We start from the raw sequence: 21,685 nt of genomic DNA, 5'->3' as shown, positions 1-21,685 counted from the left end.
AGCCAAATGAGGTGGTGGCGTGTGGGCGGCGGGTGAGGTCCTTAAACACAGCTGGCCTCTCAGCGTCCCTTGGCCTGGCTGGGCATTTGTTTAGGAAAGCCATTTGGGGACCCCAGAGTACTTTACATTAAAAAGCAAAGCAGGATTCAAATCCGGCCTTATTCAAACGGCAGCAGGTTAGCCCGGGTCTATCTGTAGCAAATTGAAAGTGTACTTTCGCACCTGATGAACCCCCAATGCCGACCGCACCCAGGAAATGTGCGGCCGGGATTTGCATGGGCTAGCTTCCGTCGTCGTTAGCCTCCCGTTTCCTCCCGGCTGAGAGCCGAGCACTGCGGTTTCCGCGGACGGGGCCGGGGAATGGATACGCCGCGGCCCTGCCTCTGTCAGCCTGTCGCATTTCTGATCGAGAGAACGCCGTTTTCCCTCGAACGAGGATGTCTGTCCTGTCCGAGACGGATACGGTGGGCAGACGGTTGCATCGATACGGTGCTTTTCTCACGCTCAAAGCGCTTTACAGTAATGAGGGGGGGAAACTCGCCTCAACCGACACCGATGCGCAGCCCCCACCTGGGTGATGCAGAGGCGGCCATTTTGAGCCGGAACGCTCACCGCGCATCATAGGTGGTGAAGTTAGGACACCGGGGAATCCCCTTCCTAATGTCCTGTGGGTTAGCTTTGATGTGGTCCTCTCCCAGGTAAGTGTAACCGGGAAAAGAAATAAATAATAAAACGAACGTGCCCCAGGTAACCGGCAGATCTGTGTTTCCGGCAACAGCAGTATTTACCCTGGGCTGCAATCAGCCGAGAACATCTCTGTTGACTTCTGCGGCGTGTTTCCACAACAGCCACCCCAGAGTTCACACGTACGAGTCACGCAACTGTGCCTCCACTGCCGTCGCGTGTGTCCTGTGTCAATACGCGCTGTACTGTCCTCACACACACACTCATTCACACACACACACACACACACACACTCATACACACACACACACACACTCCCTCACACACACACTCATTCACACACACACACACACACACACACTGACTCACTCACGCTCCCTCCCTCACACACACACTCACTCACACACACACACACACAAACACACACACACACTCATTCACACACACACGCACACTCATACACACACACACTCATTCACACACACACACACACTCATACACACACACACACTCCCTCACACACACTCACTCACACACACACACACACACACTCACTCACTCACGCTCCCTCCCTCACACACACACACACACACACACACTCACACGAATGCACGCATCGTGCACGTACACACACGCATCTGTGTTCAGTGTCAATACCTGCTGATCGTTTTACAGTAGTGGACTGTTGAACATGGTCTGCCGTGTTCAGTGGGAGCGTATTATCTGCTGTCCGTGGCCTCATAGTCTTCCCCATTTCTCTGTCACAACACTGGAAGAAGAGCCTTCCTTATGGTTTTTGAAACGTCATTGTAAAGTACACACCAAAGGGAAAGTCAATAAGAAAGTACCTGTCGTAAAGTACAGTATGTACTCCAATTTAAATATCACAGATGGGCATTTTTTCCATTGAGTGGAATGGAGCATCTTAAAAGCAGGTTATGTGATATAATGGGAAGCCTATGAGCATGAGGACACTCCGCGACTGCAATGCTAAATTTACCCCTTTTTCGTCTCTACCTCCAACCACGTTCGGCCGCTTTAAAAACCGGAGAGCCGGGGCACGTTGTTTATACGTTGTTTAGTGCGCGCACAGGCAATACAAATACGCCGTGATTACGCTAACCTTGTTATGAAAAATTACTTTATCACGATCGGTAAAATGGTCTCGGTGTGAATAGGCATCAGTAAAAGTGGATTAGCTTTGGCGGCTGTCTCGGTTACCTGCTCTGATAAGCGCTGCGCGTGAGGTTCGTTCTCCCTCCCGACCTTAAGCAGGGAAACGCTCGCTGTTGACACGAGCAGATCTGGGGTGATAACATTATTGTTTGCCTTTGGTTTTATTTGAAAGTGGATCAGCTGGCTTTGGGGCTACGTTTCGGTAGCCCTGCTCTCATATTGAGCTCCTGAGTCCCAGTCCGCACATCTTTGCTTTTCTAATGATATCTTCTTCTTTTTGTGCAAGCATTTAACACTTTATTCATTTTTTAGTCCTGCTACTGCCAACTGTCATTACAGAGGCCAGGCTAAATAAGTCACATAAAAATGAAGTCTAATTAGTCTAATTCCAATTCCAATTCCAATTCAGTAATGTCCGTTGACTATGACCAGTGACCATTTGTTTTTTATTGTTTTATAGACACAGACAAATATTTATATTGAATCATGGGCACTACTGTTCAGAGATGACAAACTGTGACTTGTTTCAAAGTGGGATAATCTAGAGCAGGGGTCTCCAACCCTGGTCCTGGAGAGCTAATGGGTCTGCTGGTTTTTGTTTTCACCTTAAAATCAGCACCTGTTGAGACCCAGGTAACCAGGTGAGGTGAGTTAATTAATTAAATTAGAGCAGTTGATTATAGTTAATTGCAGGGTAAGAACGAAAACCAGCAGACCCAGTAGCTCTCCAGGACCAGGGTTGGGGACCACTGATCTAGAGCCATATGTATTGGCTTTAGACAAAGGCTGATTTCTCCAGATACTGCAGTGAATATACACTCAGTGAGCACTTTATTAGGTATTTATTTGACTTATTTTTTTAGATTTCTACTGCTGTAGCCTATCCACTTAGAGTTATTTGCATTCACCTTCCTGTCAGTTTTCACCAGTCTGGCCATTGTCCTCTGACGTCTCTCATTAATACGGCCTTTCTGTCTGCAGCCCTGCTGCTCACTGGATTTTTTGCTTTTGTTTTTTGCACCGTTCTTTGCAACCTCTAGAGACTAGTGTGTGTGAAAATCCGAGGAGATCAGAAGTTTTGGATACTAAAACCACCCTTTCTGCCAGCAACAATCATTCCACGGCCACAGTCACTTAGATCACATTTTTTTCCCGTTCTAATGGTTGATGTGAACATTAGCTGAAGCTCCTGACCCGTATCTACACGATTGTATGCATTGCACTGCTGCCACACAATTGGCCGATTAGATAATCGCACTAATAAGTAGATGTAATAAAGTGAAAATGTTCCTAATAAAGTGCTCGGTGAGTGTAGAATCATATTAAGCAGTAACAGGTGCAGTGTTCCCTGTGCTGCGTATTGCAGTAAAACATATTTTGAACTGTAGTCATGGTTCAGGAATTAATTGTTTATGCATTAGTGTGTTTTACTGCTCTTTCCACATTTCCCTTTCTGTAAATTGACCCCGTTTCCGTAGGTTAGGATGCCAGCCCGGGCTTTGAAGCCTAGTAATCTGTTTGCTTTAGAGATGTGTCACAAGATCATGCTCCTGCCAAAATGATGGAGATTATGGAAATACAGGACACTCAGTGGTTGACGGGCTGTTGAGTATACAAACTTGCAAAAGCACACAAGCCAAGGTAGAAAAGCCCATATTGTGTTATTTACGCGATTCTATTCTATTTTTTTATTACATAAAATTTGGTTTAAATATAGTTTTCATATTAAATACATCAGCTATATCTGCTCCCGATTATGCTTTTAACCTTTAAAATATAAACATCGGAATTTGCTTCATCAACAATATTGTGTGTTGTTATTAAGCTCGTGTCGTAAGGTTAATATCTCATAGTTAAAGATATTCCACTGAAGGTGGAAGCACTATGCTAGACTGTCTTATAGAGCATTGTATATATGTGATAATCTCTGTTTGTGCTGCGTCATTCATTTTCAGCTTTGCTATAATTTGTCTATCTTTATCGCGCCTGAACTTCACTATGTCATTTTAATGCTATTGGCTGCTGTGCCATGTCATTTCTAAAGCCCAAAATAATAGGATTACTGCATCATGCAGGGTCACGCCTATGAAAGGGATAGGTCACTCTCTGGTGTGTTTTTGTATTATTTTCCTTTTTAGTGTGTGTTTCCTATTGGCTTCTGATATTTAGAGAGGGTTCTGATGACTAGCTGGCTCTACAATGGTAAGTATAGGGCATATAACAATGTAAATAAAATAATATATATAAAAACTAGTAAGTAAGCTATTGTTTTATCATTTTTTCCCCCCCACTGGGGAACTCTTTACCTCACTGCTTGCTTTTTGTGGGTACAGGCCTGGTTCTTTCCCAAGTCTCTTAATTCTGTAAAACATGTTTGTGACAGTTCTTAGTATACATACATACAAATAAAACTGATTTGATTTGGTTTGAAAACATACAAAGTAATTGGGCAATATATAATTCAGAAACCAATGTGGTAAGCCTACATTGAGGTCTTACAGAGATAAAATGGTATATGTAGTTGTATCTATGCTATGCAGTAAATGCCTCATTTGTTAAAGGCACTTGTTCAATCTAATTCAGGTTAAGTGCTTTGCTGAAGGGTAGACGGCCAGATTCTTAGTTGGTACACCACCACTGTACCCTTGGGCAACATATTTAACCAGAATAAAAACGTCCATTTAAATGTGAGATTGTAAATGTCTCATCTCTGCAAGTCACTCTGGATATTTGATGAGTGTGTTTTTCATACTATAGGTTAGGACATAGTTAAGTGTGTTGTATTGCAGTCTAGGAAGACATCTTAAATATCCCTTTGTTTGACAAAACAATGGCTAACAAGTACTACCATTAATCATCACTTTTTAAAGAATGTCTGAATGGATCGATCAACAAACAGTGGCTGTTTGAGTGAGAGTCGCAGTTATAAATTGCCGCAGAAATCATCAGTCAAGAATTGTCACGAATGTCACCTGACCAGGTTTTTATTATTTTAAAGAATGCCTTTACAGTAGGTAACCTTTACAGTGCCCTCGTATTTACATGGATGTCAATCCCGGGCGCTGTCCAAGAACGAGGCGAACTCGGAGGAGATTAGCCAATGCAAATACGTCCAGTCCGTGAGCAGTGAGCCCGGCTTATCGACACCGAGAAGCAAATGCTAGACTGATGGCGCAATGGGATTCCTCATGAGCGACCTGCTCTCTTCTCATGGTGCTCCACACCAGCCAGCCTCAAAAGTCCTTAAGATGCTGTCTGCTGTAAGCCTGTCCATCAATAGCTCGTATTTATCCTCTGTGAAGACCAGAGGCCTTTTCTCTCGCCCCTGTTTTGCTAGCAGAGTGTTATTTGTCTTTTCTCCGTTTGGCCCTGGTTGCCGAGTCCAACGTAGGCTTATGGTTTAGCGGTGTGCTTGTTTAAAGACTTACTGACCTGTTCTACCTGTTCCAGTCCCTGAAATGGCAGTTAGGAAATGTTTGCTTTGCTTGTCGTTGTTCAGCTGCAGGAAGATGGATGGTGGTTGTGTCATGGTTGTCTATTGTATGTGGGCCACGGTACAGTTTGTCTAATTTCCAAATTCAGAAATATGTCTGGTTGCATATTATACAAAAAAATGTGATGTCTACACCCACTGGTTTGGGTTTCAGGTAATATGACAAATGTTCTGTTCTGCACTATGTGGGGGAGAGTCTTTGGAAGGCACATTTCCCGACATCTAACACATAATCGGTTCAAACAGTGGAAAGTGGTGTAGGTGAACCTGAAGATTTACACTCTGTTTGTGTCTCTGTATGCTGTTCCACTTGCAGTAATTATTTGTTGCAATGTCAGATCCAGGGAAAGCCGGTGCAATTTGAAAAATATCAAGCATTCCTTGGAGAAAACTATGATGATGGATGAAATTTACTCATAAACAATTAAAGTGCATTTTCTGCAGCTGTACATAAACGATAGATGATGGAATTATCTGGTTGAATGATTGCCATTGGCCCATAACAGCCCATGATGTTCTGATTGTGCTCCTGGAACGCTGCATCGATCTGGAAGGGGTTTGTGCTTTTCATAATTCATTATTTCTTCCTTATTATAATGGAATAGCCCTTCCTCTTTTAAGACAACCTACGGGACTTGAATGAAGTCAGTGGAAGTTTCCTGTCTCATGATGCTGGCCTATGCAGTGATAGAGTGTGAACTTTGTCATGTGCTCCCACCCTACAGGGTATACGGGTTCTACAAGGGCATCCTACCCCCGATCCTGGCCGAGACACCAAAGAGGGCAGTTAAGGTAACGCTGGCTTCACTTCCCGGGAATGCTGTCTTTTCCAGGCCTTGTGCACCTCCACACCTGATCCGTGCTGCGTTGCGCCCCCAATGACATAGCATGCATTACCACCCCCTGTTTGTGGCATGTTCTGTAAAAAAAACAAACACCGATAGGCTACGCACGGGGACCAATCACGGCAGAGCCCTGGAGTTTCGCCGCTCCCGCTTGCCGCCCGTGTTTGTCCCGGAGAAATTCCGACTCCGTATTGACTCGACTCCGTTTGGGAATTCTCTAAGCTATTCGTGCGGATCGTGGGCCCGGTGTATTCCCGAAGCAGCAGCAGCGTCGGGAACTCTGTGTAACTTGGAAGCCAAGCCGTTCGTTAGCATTCATTAGCGGGGAGTTAGCGACCACGGTCGAGTTCTCGCATAACGAGATGCTGGAGCGGGGCGTGCTAAAACAAACACAGGGAGTGAAAAGTGATGTTGTTTCGCTGTGAGTGTTTCTCTGGCGGAGCGATGTCTGTGGGACGATAAAGCAGAGTTAGCTGGAACCGCACCGCTGTGAGGTCACAATCCAGCGCTGAGGACATTCGCTCAGCCGGGAGTGCACCGAGTTCTAGAACTCTCCACGGAGGGCCCCCATTGGTCCGTGCGCCACTTAACGGCACCATCTGTTGTCGGGCAGGTTTTAGGTTCTGAGAGCTCACACGTTTACTAAAGTACTAAGGATGTAATTAGACAGAGCCCCGTTTTTTTTTTCCTGTTGTTTCATCATTCTATTTTAATTTCACCGTGAGCAGTAGCTCACTGGTAATGGGCAGAAGGGTTTACACTGGCCTCTCCTGCCAGTGAAACAACTTTGGAACAAAATACAGTATTTCATTATCCTTACAGATAAAATATTTGATCTGCTTCGACAAGTTTCCAGTAGTCAGGATTGTAAATCAGTGCCTTCTGAAACACACACAAAAAGTAAACTTGTGCAGTGTTCAGGTTGAAACAGGTCACTGCCTGAGTGTGGTAGCTCCCTGTAAACGGGAGCTGGGTTGTGTGTTTGAGGGTCCTCTGAATGAATTTTTTATTCAATGAATTGTGCTGCTGGTGCTGAGATGTGTATAGGCCTGTGTGTGATAAATGTGCCCTGCTCATCCTCCTGTAACAGGGACAGACCCAGGAGTGGGGGCTAGCCAGCTGTGTGTGTGTGTGTGTGTATGTGTGTGTATGTCCTGTGTCTGAAGGCTCTTCTGCCTGCTTTCCCTGCAGTTCTTCACCTTTGAGCAGTATAAGAAGCTCCTGAGCTTTACCCCGCTGTCCCCAGCAATGGTGAGTCTCTCACACACACACACACACCCCTCTGCTGCTCGCACACACACACACACACACACACACACACCCCCCTCTGCTCCTCGCACACACACACACACACACACACACACACACACACCCCTCTGCTCCTCACACACACACACACACACACACACCCCTCTGCTCCTCAATCACACACACTCACACACACACGCACCCCTCTGCTCCTCAATCACACACACACACACTCACACACGCACTCACACACATGCACATATGTATAGTCATGCACATATGCATACACACGCACACCCAGAACGGTCCAATACGCACACAATCACGTACAACAACTCGCAAACTAACAAAAAAGTCACTTCACCTGGGCCTCTGCACCAGTGTTTATTTTACGTAATGTTTTTCTGTAGCATTTCTCTCCCGCTCGACTGAAAAACCTGGAACACAAACCCATTGTACCGGCAGAGGCCGTCTATCAGAGTCCGCGTTTGACACGCAGTCCACCTCTAGCCGCCCGTGATTCAGCGCCCTTGAGTAATCGGCAGCGTCGGGTGGGTTTTGTGCCGACCGGGGAATAGACACGCGGTGAAGGTTGTTTACCTGGCCCATCCATCATCCCGGCTGTCACTTCGCATCGCTGCGGCGCCCCAGAGGGACCGGGCCCGCTGAAATACCGCGGTTACGTACGATCGTTAACACTCGGCGTGTAAATTAGAGAGGGCGTTTAAACGGCCGCGCTCGCCAGCTCTCTTCGCCGTCCGCCGACGGACGCCGGTCTGATTAATGGGGACGTTTCATCGAAGAATGAAAAGGAAAATGGCTGCCAAGCAGTGACGTGATTCTGAGACGACTCCCCGGGCCGTGAGATGACGGTGAAGGTACTTGAAGAGGAATTGACTTCTGTCACTTTAGTGATGTTTCTCACTGCCATGTTCCCTGAGCTCGCACCCAGCTACATAGCTCCCCAGCGCCGGGCTCTTGTGAAGGTACAGTTGTAGCGTTTCCGGCTAGTGATTCTGCCGTTTCGCGAACCTGGGTAACAATGGAGCGACTGTTCACCATCACAGTCTTCATATTTATGAACAAATATTGATCCACTTGCGCAAAACATACACACACAAGCATAGGCACACACACACACACGGTCCTCACGAGCTCACCAAAATTTCACCTCCGTGGTTGTGTTTGGCCATGTGTTCACACTAAATCCCAGGTCTTGCCTCTTACATTATACTGTGTTCTGCTGCTATTTTTCTTTTTTTCCCACAGGGCAACACATAATATTTACGGTAATAACTCAGTAGGTTTCACAAGTTTCCCCCACCAGAGACTCCGCCGTATTTAACTGTTTCTTAGCAAGAATTGAAAAGGCAAACAAACAAATCATGCCTAATATGACCTCTTCCCCGCGCATGTAACCAAGTCCTGACGAAGACCGAGGCCTTTCCCCCGATTGAGCAATCTGACCTCTGACTTTAAAAATGTAAAAACAGAATATCGATAATTCCTCTCGTTTTGATATTCTCCCTCTACTCTGAACACTTCAGTGTTCAAGACGAAAGAATAAAGTCTTACTTTGAGTCTACATGATAGAGGCCCATGGTCAGACATTTTCATTTTCATTTCATAAACTTTTTTTTTTTTTCATAAATGTGTTTTATATTCAAATTAATAGCCTGCTAAGACGTTGTTTCAACACTTTGTTTCAAAACTGATTTTAGCCTGTTTTTATTTTGTTTCAGAATTTCAGAATTTTTTAAGTCTGTGGCCTTTTGCTGCACGTCTTCTAAGCATACGGACGCTCTCTGCTTCTTTCCGCTATTTTGTGTGTTTCATCTCAGTTTCTGGACGGCTTTTTGACAGGGCTGTCCCCTTTCTACCAGCTCGAAATGACCAGCTACCAGCTGTTTCAAAACATAGATTGATCTGGTCAAACCATGTTGAGCGTGGAGCTGGTCTGAACTGGTCAACCAGCTACCAGCTATTTCAAAACCTAGCTCGAGCTATTTCCCCTTTCAGATTCATCCAAAGCAGCTTTACAGAAAGGCTGAACATATGAACAGATGTCAACAACAATTTTACAGTCTTTATTCCGTATCATAAACACGGGTCTCGGTTTTCACATATTGCTGATACTCATATGTGTGCAGTCTCAGGTTGCATGCCCCATAGGAAATGTCCAGTCTCAAATGAAAATGAGATTAAATACTTCTTCTTCTGATTAAACTTCTTTTGAAGAATAATCAGGTACATGTACAGTCTCTGGAGGCATAGCATTTGTGTACAAGCTGCTTTCAGGGTTTTAGGAAATGTGTGTTTTTTTCTTCCTCTAGACCACAAATCCCCAAATGCCCCAATACCAGCCATTGTTAAGCCGGAATGTCTTCAATGTCTAAAATATCCTTCACTGCACACAATAACTCACCCTGGGCCAATCTAAAAACAAACTGTAACTGAGATTATATGAACAAAAACTCTGAAAGGGTAGACTCTTTTTAAGAACGTAACATGTGGGTGATACTCCCTGCATTTTAGTAAAGGCTCTAAGTCCATCCCAGCAGAAGAATATGGGCCCTGCTTCCTCGTGGGCCCAATAATCAAGCTACAGTTTGATTAGAGAGATTAAGAATGTACAAATTCAAAACATGCTTAAAATGGTATCCATTATTCTTGAATAATTCCGAATTTAATAAAAAATAATTAAAAGCTATTTATTTTTATCCAAAGTGACTTACAGTTGATTAGACTAAGGAGGGGACAACCCCCCCCCCCCTGGAGCAATGTGGGTTGAGGGCCTTGCTCAAGGGCCCAACGGTTGTGTGTCGACATCAGGGCTTGAACCACCAACCCAGTCACGTACCTTAACCACTAGGCTACTGTCGGCCCCATGTTTCTACCATATAATTATAAAATGATATTGAACTAAGATTTAGAATCTGCTAGTTTCATAAGCAAGAACATTCACAGGCTGAGGCACTGAACCCCATACTTGGGTGCTAAATTGGAAAAATTTCCATTTTGTTTGCCTGGTTAGTTCATCTCTGTACCGTTTTGTGAATGCAGCCATGGTCCCTGTTGACACCCCTGAATGTAGCCGTAGATAGATATGCAGTGCAAATTCCAATGTAACAATGACTGTACTCCATCCAGTTCACTGAAGCACATGCCTTCCGATACTACACCAACCATTCTATGATCTGTTTCTCCGTCTAATTTATCACCGATTATTGTCTTGGTATGAGTTCTTCTGGAACAACTGCACACACACCTCGCCAATTGCAACAGAATAACAGGCTACAAATCCCAGTGAAAATGTGGGCCACTGAGACTAAAATCATCTTTCTGACTCTGTCAGTTGGCTGCCCGGCGCTGCTGACTAAAGCATTTATCCTAATGCGTGAAACAATGAGAACATTATCACGGCTGTTCCTTCTTCCCAGCAATGGTTTTTTCGCACCACACCAGAAAAGGGTTGGTACCAGAAAGGGATTTCAGAAGAGGGCAGGATTTGACATCCGATTCCTCCGCTTCTTTTCATGTGTACACTTCTCCCTATCTGCCCATTCTTCTCTTTCACGCACTTCCTCTCTGTTGTCTTGTCTTCTTCCCTTTTTGTGAATTTGTCATGGGCCAAAGGGACAATGGTTGGCCATTCACAGCACTGTCACGGCTGAAGCCCCTCTTTTGTCATCGAGGACACAACTTTCATTTCAAGTCAATAAGACTTTGTTCTCTGTGTACTCGGTTCCAAGGTTGTATTTTCATAAGTATGTTTTTTTTTTTTTTAACATGAAATAAAAAGATATACATAACAGAGAAGAGCAATTATTCTAGTCTGGCTTGTCCTGTCTATCTGCCCCTTTGTCAGATCTTCTCCCCCTTTCTGTTCCTTATTTCTATTCCCCTACGACGACACTGTTCCCCATTTCTGCACATTTCAAAGCCGTATTGTTAGTTTTTCTCTATTATCTAAATGAGTCACAGTATTCATGTACTGTCCTGTCTGTCTGTCTGTCCCTCTGTCTGTCTCTCTGTCTGTCTGTTTGTCCGTCTGTCTGTCTCCCTCTCTAGGCGCTGTCCCTGGCAGGGCTTGGTGCAGGTCTGACTGAGGCTGTGGTGGTCAATCCCTTTGAGGTGGTGAAGGTCAGCTTGCAGGCGAACAGAAACTCTTTTCAAGTGGTAAGAAAAACGGGTGTATTTTACAGCACTAAAGACCCATTAAAGATAACTTTAAACACTTGTGCTGTTTTTTTTTTTTATTAAAATGTTTTTTGAAATCGGTATTTAAACTTTTCTTAAAGAAAATAAATGTATGAGTGTCAATGTGGAAGTTGTGTTACATTTTGTCAGTGCTGCAAAAACCTCTGACTATCTGAAAAAAAACGAATTGGCAGTAACAGTAAAAGAACTGGTTCTTTTTTTGAATGTAGTATAATGGTTTTGTCATCTGGAGTTGTGAGCGTACTTGGTATGTGTCGGTTGACTGAACCTTTACAATACATACTGTAGATGTTGAGCGCTAAAACTTTTACAATACATCAATGTTGAGTGCTGGAACTTTTACTATACTTACTGTAGATGTTGAGTGCTAAAACTTTACTATACATACTGTAGATATTGAGTGCTGGAACCTTTACAATACATAGGCCCGCAAGAGAAGTTCAAAAAATGACACAAAGTGAACATAGGTTTTTGGACGCCACGTGATTTGTAGATTTTATTTCGAGCTGTTTGTCATTGGCTGGTTTTACGTGCTTTCATCGTGTTTACTTATTAACGGTGTTGATTGTAGCAGCCTTTGGGCTGCGGTTACAGTGGGGGGTCATCTCTAGCCCTGACCCCGGCCTGACTGCCAGTCCCCTGTGGCTCTGACACACACTCTGACCTTTGACCCCGTGCAGCAACCCTCCACCTTCGCGCAGGCCCGCCACATCATCCAATCAGACGGCTTGGGCCTGCGAGGGCTGAACAAGGGGCTGACCTCCACACTGGGGCGACACGGCGTCTTCAACATGATCTACTTCGGCTTCTACTTCAACGTGAAGGATGCCATCCCTGCCAGCAAGGTGTGTGTGAGGATGTGTGTGAGGGTGTGTGTGTGTGTGAGTGAGGGTGTGTGTGAGAGTGTGCGTGTGTGTGTGTGTGAGTGTGTGTGTGAGAGTGTGTGTGTGAGAGTGTGTGTGTGTGAGTGTGAGGGTGTGTGAGAGTGTGTGTATGTGAGGGTGTGTGAGTGTGTGTGTGAGTGAGGGTGTGAGCGTGTGTGAGTGTGAGGGTGTGTGAGAGTGTGTGAGAGTGTGTGTGTGTGAGTGTGCGTGTGTGTGTGTGTGTGTGTGTGTGTGTGAGAGTGTGTGTGTGTGAGTGTGCGTGTGAGAGTGTGAGTGTGAGTGTGTGTGTGTGTGTGTGTGTGTGTGAATGTGAGGGTGTGTGAGAGTGTGTGTGTGAGAGTGTGTGTGTGTGAGGGTGTGTGAGTGTGTGTGCGTGTGCATACGTGTGTGTGAGTGTGGGTGTGTGTGCGTGTGTGTGCATGTGCATCTCTGCGTGTGTGTGTGTGTGAGAGTGTGCGCGTGTGTGTGTGTGTGAGTGTGTGTGTGTGTGTGAGTGTGAGGGTGTGTGAGAGTGTGTGTGTGTGTGAGGGTGTGTGAGTGTGTGTGCGTGTGCATACGTGTGTGTGTGTGAGTGGGTGTGTGTGCATCTGTTTCTGTGTGTGTGTGTGTGCGTGTGTGTGCATGTGCATCTCTGCGTGTGCGTGTGTATGTCTTTACTTGTATGTGCATGTGCGTGTACGTGCCTCTGTGTGCATGCGTGTGTTGGTCTTCATATCCATGTGGGTTTAAATGCTAAAGGTTATTTGAGATCAAACAGGATTTCCGCAGATGTATATTTGATGCTAAGCCGTGGAGCGTCGGGTCTGTGGGTACCAGCAGGTATCGATTGCTAGAAGCCATTCCTCCCCGTCAAAACACACAAAACAGTATGTGGCAAAAAACACCATTATATTTCTCATCCCCGGTGTCAACTGCCAATAAATCATACCGTTGCTACATACGAGCAGTAAACACGGTGCTTACGCAGAGGAGAGAAACACACTGGGGGTTTTCGGGCACATACGAAATCACGTTCACTCTAATACCTTTCTGTTTGTTCTTCCTAACATCCTCAAAGGTTCGGGTTACACATCCGGCACTGCCCCAACTTCTAAACAAAAGTTAATTTTGTTTAATGGAAACGTTACCATACGCCGGCCCGTACGCAGAGACGCAGGGAGCATTGAATTAACTCAAATGAACTAATTGGAAGCAGACATTTTGTCTTTATTTTCTGGGGATGTTGGCTTACTGTAAAGGCATGACTGGAGCTATTATTCTTCTTTTCGTAATAAAAGCTGTAATTTGCTGGACAACTATGCGCTGCGTTCATGAAACGGCTAAATTCAGCCGGGGTTTTTTTTTTTTTTCCTGGACACGGTTGATGAAAGGGAACGACTTTCACCCGATAGCGGTACAACGAATACAATGAGCGCACCGATCTTCGCGTCCTTTCATTGTCGTAAGTATCGGAGGCAGTTTGGACAGAGCGGTATAAACTCGCGTCAGCCCGGAGATTACGGTGCCGGGTCGTCCCGTTTTTCTTTGATGACTCCGAACGTCGACCCGGCTGTGTCTGCGACTCTTCCCTGGAAGCCGCTCCGCCCCATCCACCCCGGCGCACACCGGCCGGGGCGGGCGTTTGATGTGATGATGAGTACCCTTTGTTTGTCTGTTTTTTTTTGGGGAAGGGAGAGACGCGGCAGACACGGCAGAGCTGGGTTATTTAAGCCAGATCCTTCCTGGTTTAGGATGGGTGGGGGGGGGGGGGTGCAGCTGCAGCCGGGATGAGGCCACACGGCATTCCGATGTCTCCTCTGTTGCGTTGCAGCGGGAATTCTGGGAATGACAGGTACACGCGGATGGGACCGTAGTTTCTTCGCTCTGCTCCGCGGCGGTGTGGCGGTTAGGCTGCCGTTTCTGGGTTCTGCGCCCGCTCCTCCGCCCACCCGGCTTTTCGTTTTCACCCCTCGCCCCACCGCAAGAGATCTCCCTGCCTCCACGGCGACTGGGTGGAGTGGTGCTGCTGTCTCCCCCCCCCCCCCCCCCCCCCCCCCCACCCCCCCCGGACGAGCTCGGTTAAGACTGCGTGTGACTCACTCATCCCAATGTTTGGAGAAGGAGTGGAGGTGTCAGTCACCCTGTGAGTGCTGGGCTCCTGGGCCTGTACAGTACCGTCGAGAGAGAGTGAGAGTGAGAGAGTATGAGAGAGAGAGTGTGTGAGAGAGAAGAGTGAGAGTGAGAGAGAGAGAGAGTGTGAGAGTGAGTGAGAGAGCGTGAGTGAGAGAGAAGAGCGAGAAAAGAGTGAAAGAGAGGAGCCAGAGAGACAGACGAGAGGAGCAAGAGAGGGAGAGAGATAGCGAAGCGAGAGAGAGAACAGAGGAATGAGAGAAATGGCCTGGGATGAATGCTCAAACCAAGAACCGCCAACTCAAGGGAGCGCTGCCCGGTTTTCTAAAGAGAAATGAGAGCAAGACCGAGAGAGAGAAGAGAGGAGAGGAGAGTGAGATAAAGGGGACCTGGGTTAAACGCTCAAACCGAGGACAGCCATTGTCGTCCGTTTTTCTGAAGCGAAGCGAGGAGCGGATGCCGGCGTGGGCGCTGCTCTCCCAGAGTGCTCTGGGGGGAGCGTGTCTGAGGAGGCAGGGGTGTACGGAGCAGGCCAGCCCGCAGGGGACCTGTACCCCCCCCCTGCGCGTGGAGGTTCGGGGCTCCTGCGGCTGATTTTCCCGGCGTTCCGGGCGCCCGGGGACCGGGAGCGCCGGCCGGCTCCGGAGCGAGGCAGGGACTGCGGAGGCTGCTCTCATTTGTAAAATATTCTGGCCAATTAGCTGTCAGAGAGCTCTGGATCTGGGCTGTTTCGATACAGTAATACCCCTGTACGGAGCACAGCCCAATTACCCAAATCACCCCCAGATGCCTCCCCCGCCCGCCCGCATGTTTATAAAAAACCTCCCTCCGCCAGCCCCTCGCCATGTGCTCCGGATTGGCCAATCACAGAGCTACGCCTCATCTAGGAAGCTGCAACGCGTTCCTGCTACCATTTAAATGATCAGAGCTTTCATGCCGACTTTGCAGTCAACTCCACTACCCACCCCCCTCCCCTCCCCTCCCTCCCTCCCTCTCTCTCTCTCTCTCCGTCTCTTTCTTTTTGTCACACAAGCTCACTTGGTGGGCCTTTCAGTGAGTAAGACGGGGGGTTTTTTTTTTTTTTTTTCCAGCCAGACCGCGTGTGTGGATTCTGTGTGTGTCCTCATCCGTCTTACAGGATGGAGTAATCTCTCTGGACGGGTCATTCAGATGAAAGAAATCCCGTTCACCCAGCGCTAACGGAGTGCAGCAGCGGTGAACGTTCATTCTGGATAGCCGCGCGCACGTTAGCCGTAGACATACTGCAAGTCGCGATTATGTTGGATTGTATTTATGACTATTTTAGTCGTGGAGCCTTTCCTCCGGTACGTCCTGAGCTGCTCATCCATTCAGTTATGATTGTATCAGCCCGATGGCTCAGAGAACTATGCAAATCAACGCCCTCATCAGCCCAATGCATTTAGGTGCGCACTTTGTGTCAATATCTGGATGGTGTACAAATATTCAAATATTTTATCACATAGATGGTCTTTGTTTATGCATCAAGCCTAATTTACAAAACCAGAGTGCTTAGTCAAATGGTCATCTTTATATTTCATTTTGCATAATGTCAAATAGACAATGAATGAGCAACTTTGTACTTCATGATTGTACTTGACGTTGGCACTATAATGTCAGGCCTTGAAATTTGTTCATAGTCTAAGAAGAGCCTTATGACCATGCAAAATATCACAGAATTCCATGTTAAATGGTAAATGGTTGGGAATTATATAGCACCTCCATCCAAAGCGCTGTACAATTGATGCTTCTCATTCACCCATTCATACACACACTCACACACCGACGGCGATTGGCTGCCATGCAAGGCACGAAGCAGCTCGTCAGGAGCATTTGGGGGTTGGGTGTCTTGCTCAGGGACACTTCGACACAGCCCGGGCGGGGGATCAAACCGGCAACCCTCCGACTGCCAGACGACTGCTCTTACCTCCTGAGCCAACGTAGCCCCTGTGTTTTGTCCCCCTTCCTTTTTTAGTGCATATTTAGTGCGTATTTAAACATTTTTATAGCGATATGTTTCTCTGTCCTCTTCCCTCAGGACCCCACCCTGGAGTTCCTGCGGAAGGTTGCGATCGGCCTGACCTCGGGGACCATCGCCTCCTGCGTGAACATCCCCTTCGACGTGGCCAAGAGCCGAATCCAGGGCCCGCAGCCCGACCCCGGGGAGATCAAATACCGCACCTGCTTCCAGACCATGGCCGTGGTGTACCGCGAGGAGGGGTGAGGAGCCAGGGGCCACTCCACGGGCCCTGCCCAGGGACAGCCTCTCACATTCACACAGACACTCCACGGGCCAGCCTCTCACATTCAGACAGGCCCTCACCCAGGACAGCCTCTCACATTCACACAGGCACTCCACGGGACAGCCTCTCACATTCACACAGGCCCTCACCCAGGACAGCCTCTCACATTCACACAGGCCCTCACCCAGGACAGCCTCTCACATTCAGACAGGCACTCACCCAGGACAGCCTCTCACATTCACACAGGCACTCCACGGGCCAGCCTCTCACATTCACACAGGCCCTCACCCAGGACAGCCTCTCACATTCAGACAGGCACTCACCCAGGACAGCCTCTCACATTCAGACAGGCCCTCACCCAGGACAGCCTCTCACATTCACACAGGCACTCACTCAGGACAGCCTCTCACATTCAGACAGGCCCTCACCCAGGACAGCCTCTCACATTCACACAGGCACTCACTCAGGACAGCCTCTCACATTCACACAGGCACTCACCCAGGGACAGCCTCTCACATTCACACAGGCACTCACCCAGGACAGTAGTGACAGAGTACAATGCGATACACCGACACTGCCCATCCAAACTTTACCGCTGAGGTACAACCTGAGGATACTGAGATATCAAAGAAAAGGAAATGGTACCTGCACACAGTGTGCACACAATGCTTTCATTACAAGCTTTTTTTTCACACACACACGCACACACACGCACACAGATGCATGTAATTTGTATTTGTCTCGGTACTGTAGTTCCTGAAGTTGTAGATGTCTTGGTATGGTAGTTACAGACTTGACCTACCTACCTTGTGTACTGGACTAATGTTGATGGCTTTACAACCATCATATATGAATTGTACCTTATCTGACGGTTGTTTGTTCTATGACCTTAATATGCACCATTTTGTACGTTGCTTTGGATCAAAGCAAATAAAATGTGTTGTAATGTTTTGGTCCCCGGCAATCTCTGTTGGTATCTTCAGCTTTACCGTAGTATACAAACTGTGTCTGTTCGTTCAAGGTACAATTCATATATGATGGTCATGAAGCCATCAACATCCAAGTCTCAGAGATTATCGAGCAGAATAGCTGTCCAGGACCTTCCACAAGGGGCCTACTGCTCCTACAAACAGTCCATGAGGGGCCTACTGCTCCTACAAACCGTCCATGAGGGACCTACTGCTCCTACAAACCGTCCATGAGGGGCCTACTGCTCCTACAAACCGTCCATGAGGGGCATACAGCTCCTACAAACCGTCCATGAGGGGCATACTGCTCCTACAAACCATCCATGAGGGGCATACTGCTCCTACAAACCATCCATGAGGGGCCTACTGCTCCTACAAACTGTCCATGGGGGGCCTACTGCTCCTACAAACCATCCATGAGGGGCCTACTGCTCCTACAAACTGTCCATGGGGGGCCTACTGCTCCTACAAACCATCCATGAGGGGACTACTGCTCCTACAAACTGTCCATAAGGGGCAACCTACTCCTACAAACCGTCCATGGGTGGAATACTGCTCCTACGAACCATCCATGAGGGGCCCACTGTTCCTACAAACCGTCCATGAGGGGAAACCTGCGCCTACAAAACCCGTCCATGAGGGGCCTACTGCTCCTGCCCCGCTCTGTCTGGGAGAGTCCGGCGCGGTGCCTGCAGAACTGGAGAGCTCGCTCTCTGGGATGTCTGGACCGAATTACAGGCACAGCCCCCAGAGTCCCTGCACGGTGATCTGATAACGGCGAATATAAGCATCTGAGATGTAATTGAATATTTGGTGACATGTTGAATTTATTTGATGTGAGACCTGTGGGGCTGCAGTCTGCAGGAAGGCATTCCCTGGCAGATTGGTTCAGCAGCAGACCCACTTCCTCTCGCATGATTAATATTGACCTAATGCGGACTCACCCCATTTACTGCAGGTTTCCTTCAATCCCACAACATGAGTTCATTCACTGTGTGTGTGTGTGTGTGTGTGTGTGTGTGTGTTTTTCTCTCTCTCTCTCTCTCTCTCCCTCTGAATGTTGAGACGTTGTCGGGGGTGAGACGGGTTCAATCGGCGGGTCGGTCTGTTCCACAGACGGTCCCCGTCTGGGCGTCCCCGATTCGTGTCCTCCTGATCCGGTCCGCTGCACGCGGTGGCTGTTACCATGACGCTGCGGTCCCCCCCCCCCCCCCCACCCCCACCCCGCGGGTGGATCGATCCGCTCGTTTGAATGTAGCCGGCTCTAATGCGACAGTGCTCGTGACATGCATCGGTAATCCCATTAAACCTTTTCCGCGGGAAGATTTGTCGTGCCTGACGCGACGTGAGAGGCGCTTGGAGCCATCCCAAGTCCCCTTGTTTCCCGAGATGGATTTCCACCGCTCGACCCAAAACCGTGGCTGTGCCGCGGAGTAATTACTGCCTCAGCCCCGCGTCTCATATTTGATGTGCCACATGGGAAGGTTTAGGGAAATTCTATTTTATGGTCGTAGGAGCCTTGATTTGCTCCCTTCCCTTCGCGGGGGGAGCGAGGGGGGGGGCAGGCATCATTAAGGGCCCCGGGGGCTGTTTTAGAGCGGCACTGAGCCCTTCCCAGGGCACGGGGGGGGACCCCTTCGTCCGCTCCGACGGCCTGCGCCGTCCGTGTTAATTAGTGGTCCCCGTGGGAGCCGTCGTTAAGCGCGCCCTAACGAGCCGCGCGGTGCTCCGGCGGGTCAGGCTAATCAGGGAGAGGGGCGAGGAGGAAGCGGCCTGAGCCTTATTAACACCGTGGAGGGGGGGCGGTCGGGGAAGTGTGGGGCGCGGGCGACCCCCGAAACGAGATCAGCTTGAACACATTAGGGGCAGGTACGGGACATCGACCTGCCCCCCCCGTTAGGAAGGGAGAGTGAGAGAAGACCTGGGATCGATGCCCGATAAACGCACGCCAGCAGCCACACTTCTGACTCCGGGGATGAAAACTGAGAGCCAGTGAGAGTGGGAATTTGGGTCCTCTTAAGGAGAGGTTCAGAGTGGGCTGCAGGGATTATACACGGGATCAGTCACCCTGAAAGTTGTCCTAATTGACATTCTGCTTTTTTTTTTCAATTTCTCTTAGATATTTCGCCTTGTACAAAGGACTCGTTCCCAAGATAATGAGGCTTGGACCAGGTAAGGAACACTTCCGATTTCTCAAAGATCAAAGACGGGTCTTAAAGGAATTACACTGAGATGCTGTAGTTTCTACAGGACTGCATTATCACAGGTAACCTTTCAGCCGAAAAGTAGCCGTAACACTATCGTCTCTCTCGTGTGTGCAGGTGGGGCGGTGATGCTCCTGGTGTACGAGTATGTCTCTGGCTGGCTGAACAGGAACTGGTGAGGAGTGACTAACCACCCCTCCCCAACCCCCCCCTTCACCCCGCCACCACACCAAATCAGGACTCCCCCCTGAACCCAACCAGCCAGCCTGCCACCTGGGATCCTCCAGGCCCACCATCTGTCCACCAAAGCCAGCACTGCCAGTCCTCATTTCACAGACCAGTCCCCACTGCCCACCCGGCCCACTGGAGACCTCTCCCCACTACAGGGACCAGCATTGCCCCACTCACCCTCCCAGCCTACTGGAGACACTACTGGGGCCTGCAGAGCCCCACCCACCCATCCACCCACCCACCCCAGTGGAGACCTCTGCCCTCTACAGGGACCTGCAGAGCCCCACCCATCCATCCATCCATCCACCCAACCCCACTGGAGACCTCTCCCCACTGGAGACCTCTCCCCACTACAGGGACCTGCAGAGCCCCACCCATCCATCCATCCACCCAACCCCACTGGAGACCTCTCCCCACTGGAGACCTCTCCCCTCTACAGGGACCTGCAGAGCCCCACCCATCCACCCAGCAGGGAGCCTCCTGCAGGACATCGCTGCCCTCTACGAATCTCCCAAGGACCCATTCCTCTGACTCGCACCCCAGTCCTGCTAATCCTCGCCCCATCCTCACTCGTTCTTACATTGATTAAGAGGGAAACATTGTATTATTCTGATTGGGCCGCACCGCCACCTGCGATCAGAACTGAACTGAACTGACAAACAAAAGGGAGTGACTGCAGCAGATATATATCAGTGAACATACATGACCAACAAGTATATAGTGCACATTGCGCATGTGTAGCGATTGGCTACCTCAGCTGTCTCGTCTTTTGTGTCGATGAGATGTTCTTAATGATGATTTACTCAGGGACACTGTGAGAGCAATATCCATACTTTGAACAGTTAACCATCAGTTAGGCAGACCTTTTTATCCACACTACTTTTATTTGATGGCCGTCTTTTCCTGTGATGCAGTATTTTTTTTAAATGACCCGCAGTTCCCGATGAAATGAACACTGCTTTCGGCCATTTTGTGTAACGTCTCTTTGTGTTCTGTAGTGCAGATCTGATACCTGACCTGAGTCTTGAGTCCTGAGGCCTTCTGGCCCAGTCAGTCAACCCCTACGACTAACTGCCTTTTTCTTTGCTTGTCCCGTTAAGACAAAATTAAAAGAGGTAATACAAGCTGGTAATAAATGATAAATGAATGAATGTTTTTGAGTGTTTTGGTTTTGTTGCCCTTGGATAGTCGACGGTTTAAGACTAAGTAGCAGGACACAGGACACACAAGCACTTATGCACTGTGGTCAAACAGAGCAGAACACACATCCTGGAGCCTGTGTCACAAAGCAATCTGGATAACTTCACCGAGTAAAACCCAGAACCCATCCAAATCTGGAACATGGACTGAAGCAAACCCAA

At 48.2% G+C, this 21,685-nt stretch overlaps 1 protein-coding gene across 3 annotated transcripts in view; it reads left to right on the top strand.

Moving 5' to 3' along the window:
- slc25a21 (solute carrier family 25 member 21) overlaps positions 1 to 21,475 on the top strand; it is a 127,495-nt gene extending 106,020 nt beyond the window's left edge. For all 3 annotated transcript variants that reach the window (XM_061263320.1, XM_061263311.1, XM_061263329.1), the window contains exons 5-11: positions 6,079 to 6,145; positions 7,390 to 7,449; positions 11,518 to 11,625; positions 12,348 to 12,512; positions 16,717 to 16,898; positions 20,009 to 20,061; positions 20,211 to 21,475. In XM_061263320.1, coding sequence (XP_061119304.1) covers positions 6,079 to 6,145; positions 7,390 to 7,449; positions 11,518 to 11,625; positions 12,348 to 12,512; positions 16,717 to 16,898; positions 20,009 to 20,061; positions 20,211 to 20,272 — 697 coding nt within the window. In that variant the 3' untranslated portion in view covers positions 20,273 to 21,475. The remainder of the gene's footprint in view (positions 1 to 6,078; positions 6,146 to 7,389; positions 7,450 to 11,517; positions 11,626 to 12,347; positions 12,513 to 16,716; positions 16,899 to 20,008; positions 20,062 to 20,210) is intronic.
- The last annotated feature ends 210 nt before the right edge of the window (positions 21,476 to 21,685 follow it).

The sequence above is a fragment of the Conger conger genome, chromosome 1 (genome assembly GCF_963514075.1).
Source record: "Conger conger chromosome 1, fConCon1.1, whole genome shotgun sequence".
In the NCBI taxonomy this organism is placed as follows: domain Eukaryota; kingdom Metazoa; phylum Chordata; class Actinopteri; order Anguilliformes; family Congridae; genus Conger; species Conger conger.
The sequence above is the reverse complement of the archived record's forward strand: the minus strand, read 5'-3'. Positions and strand labels throughout refer to the sequence as shown.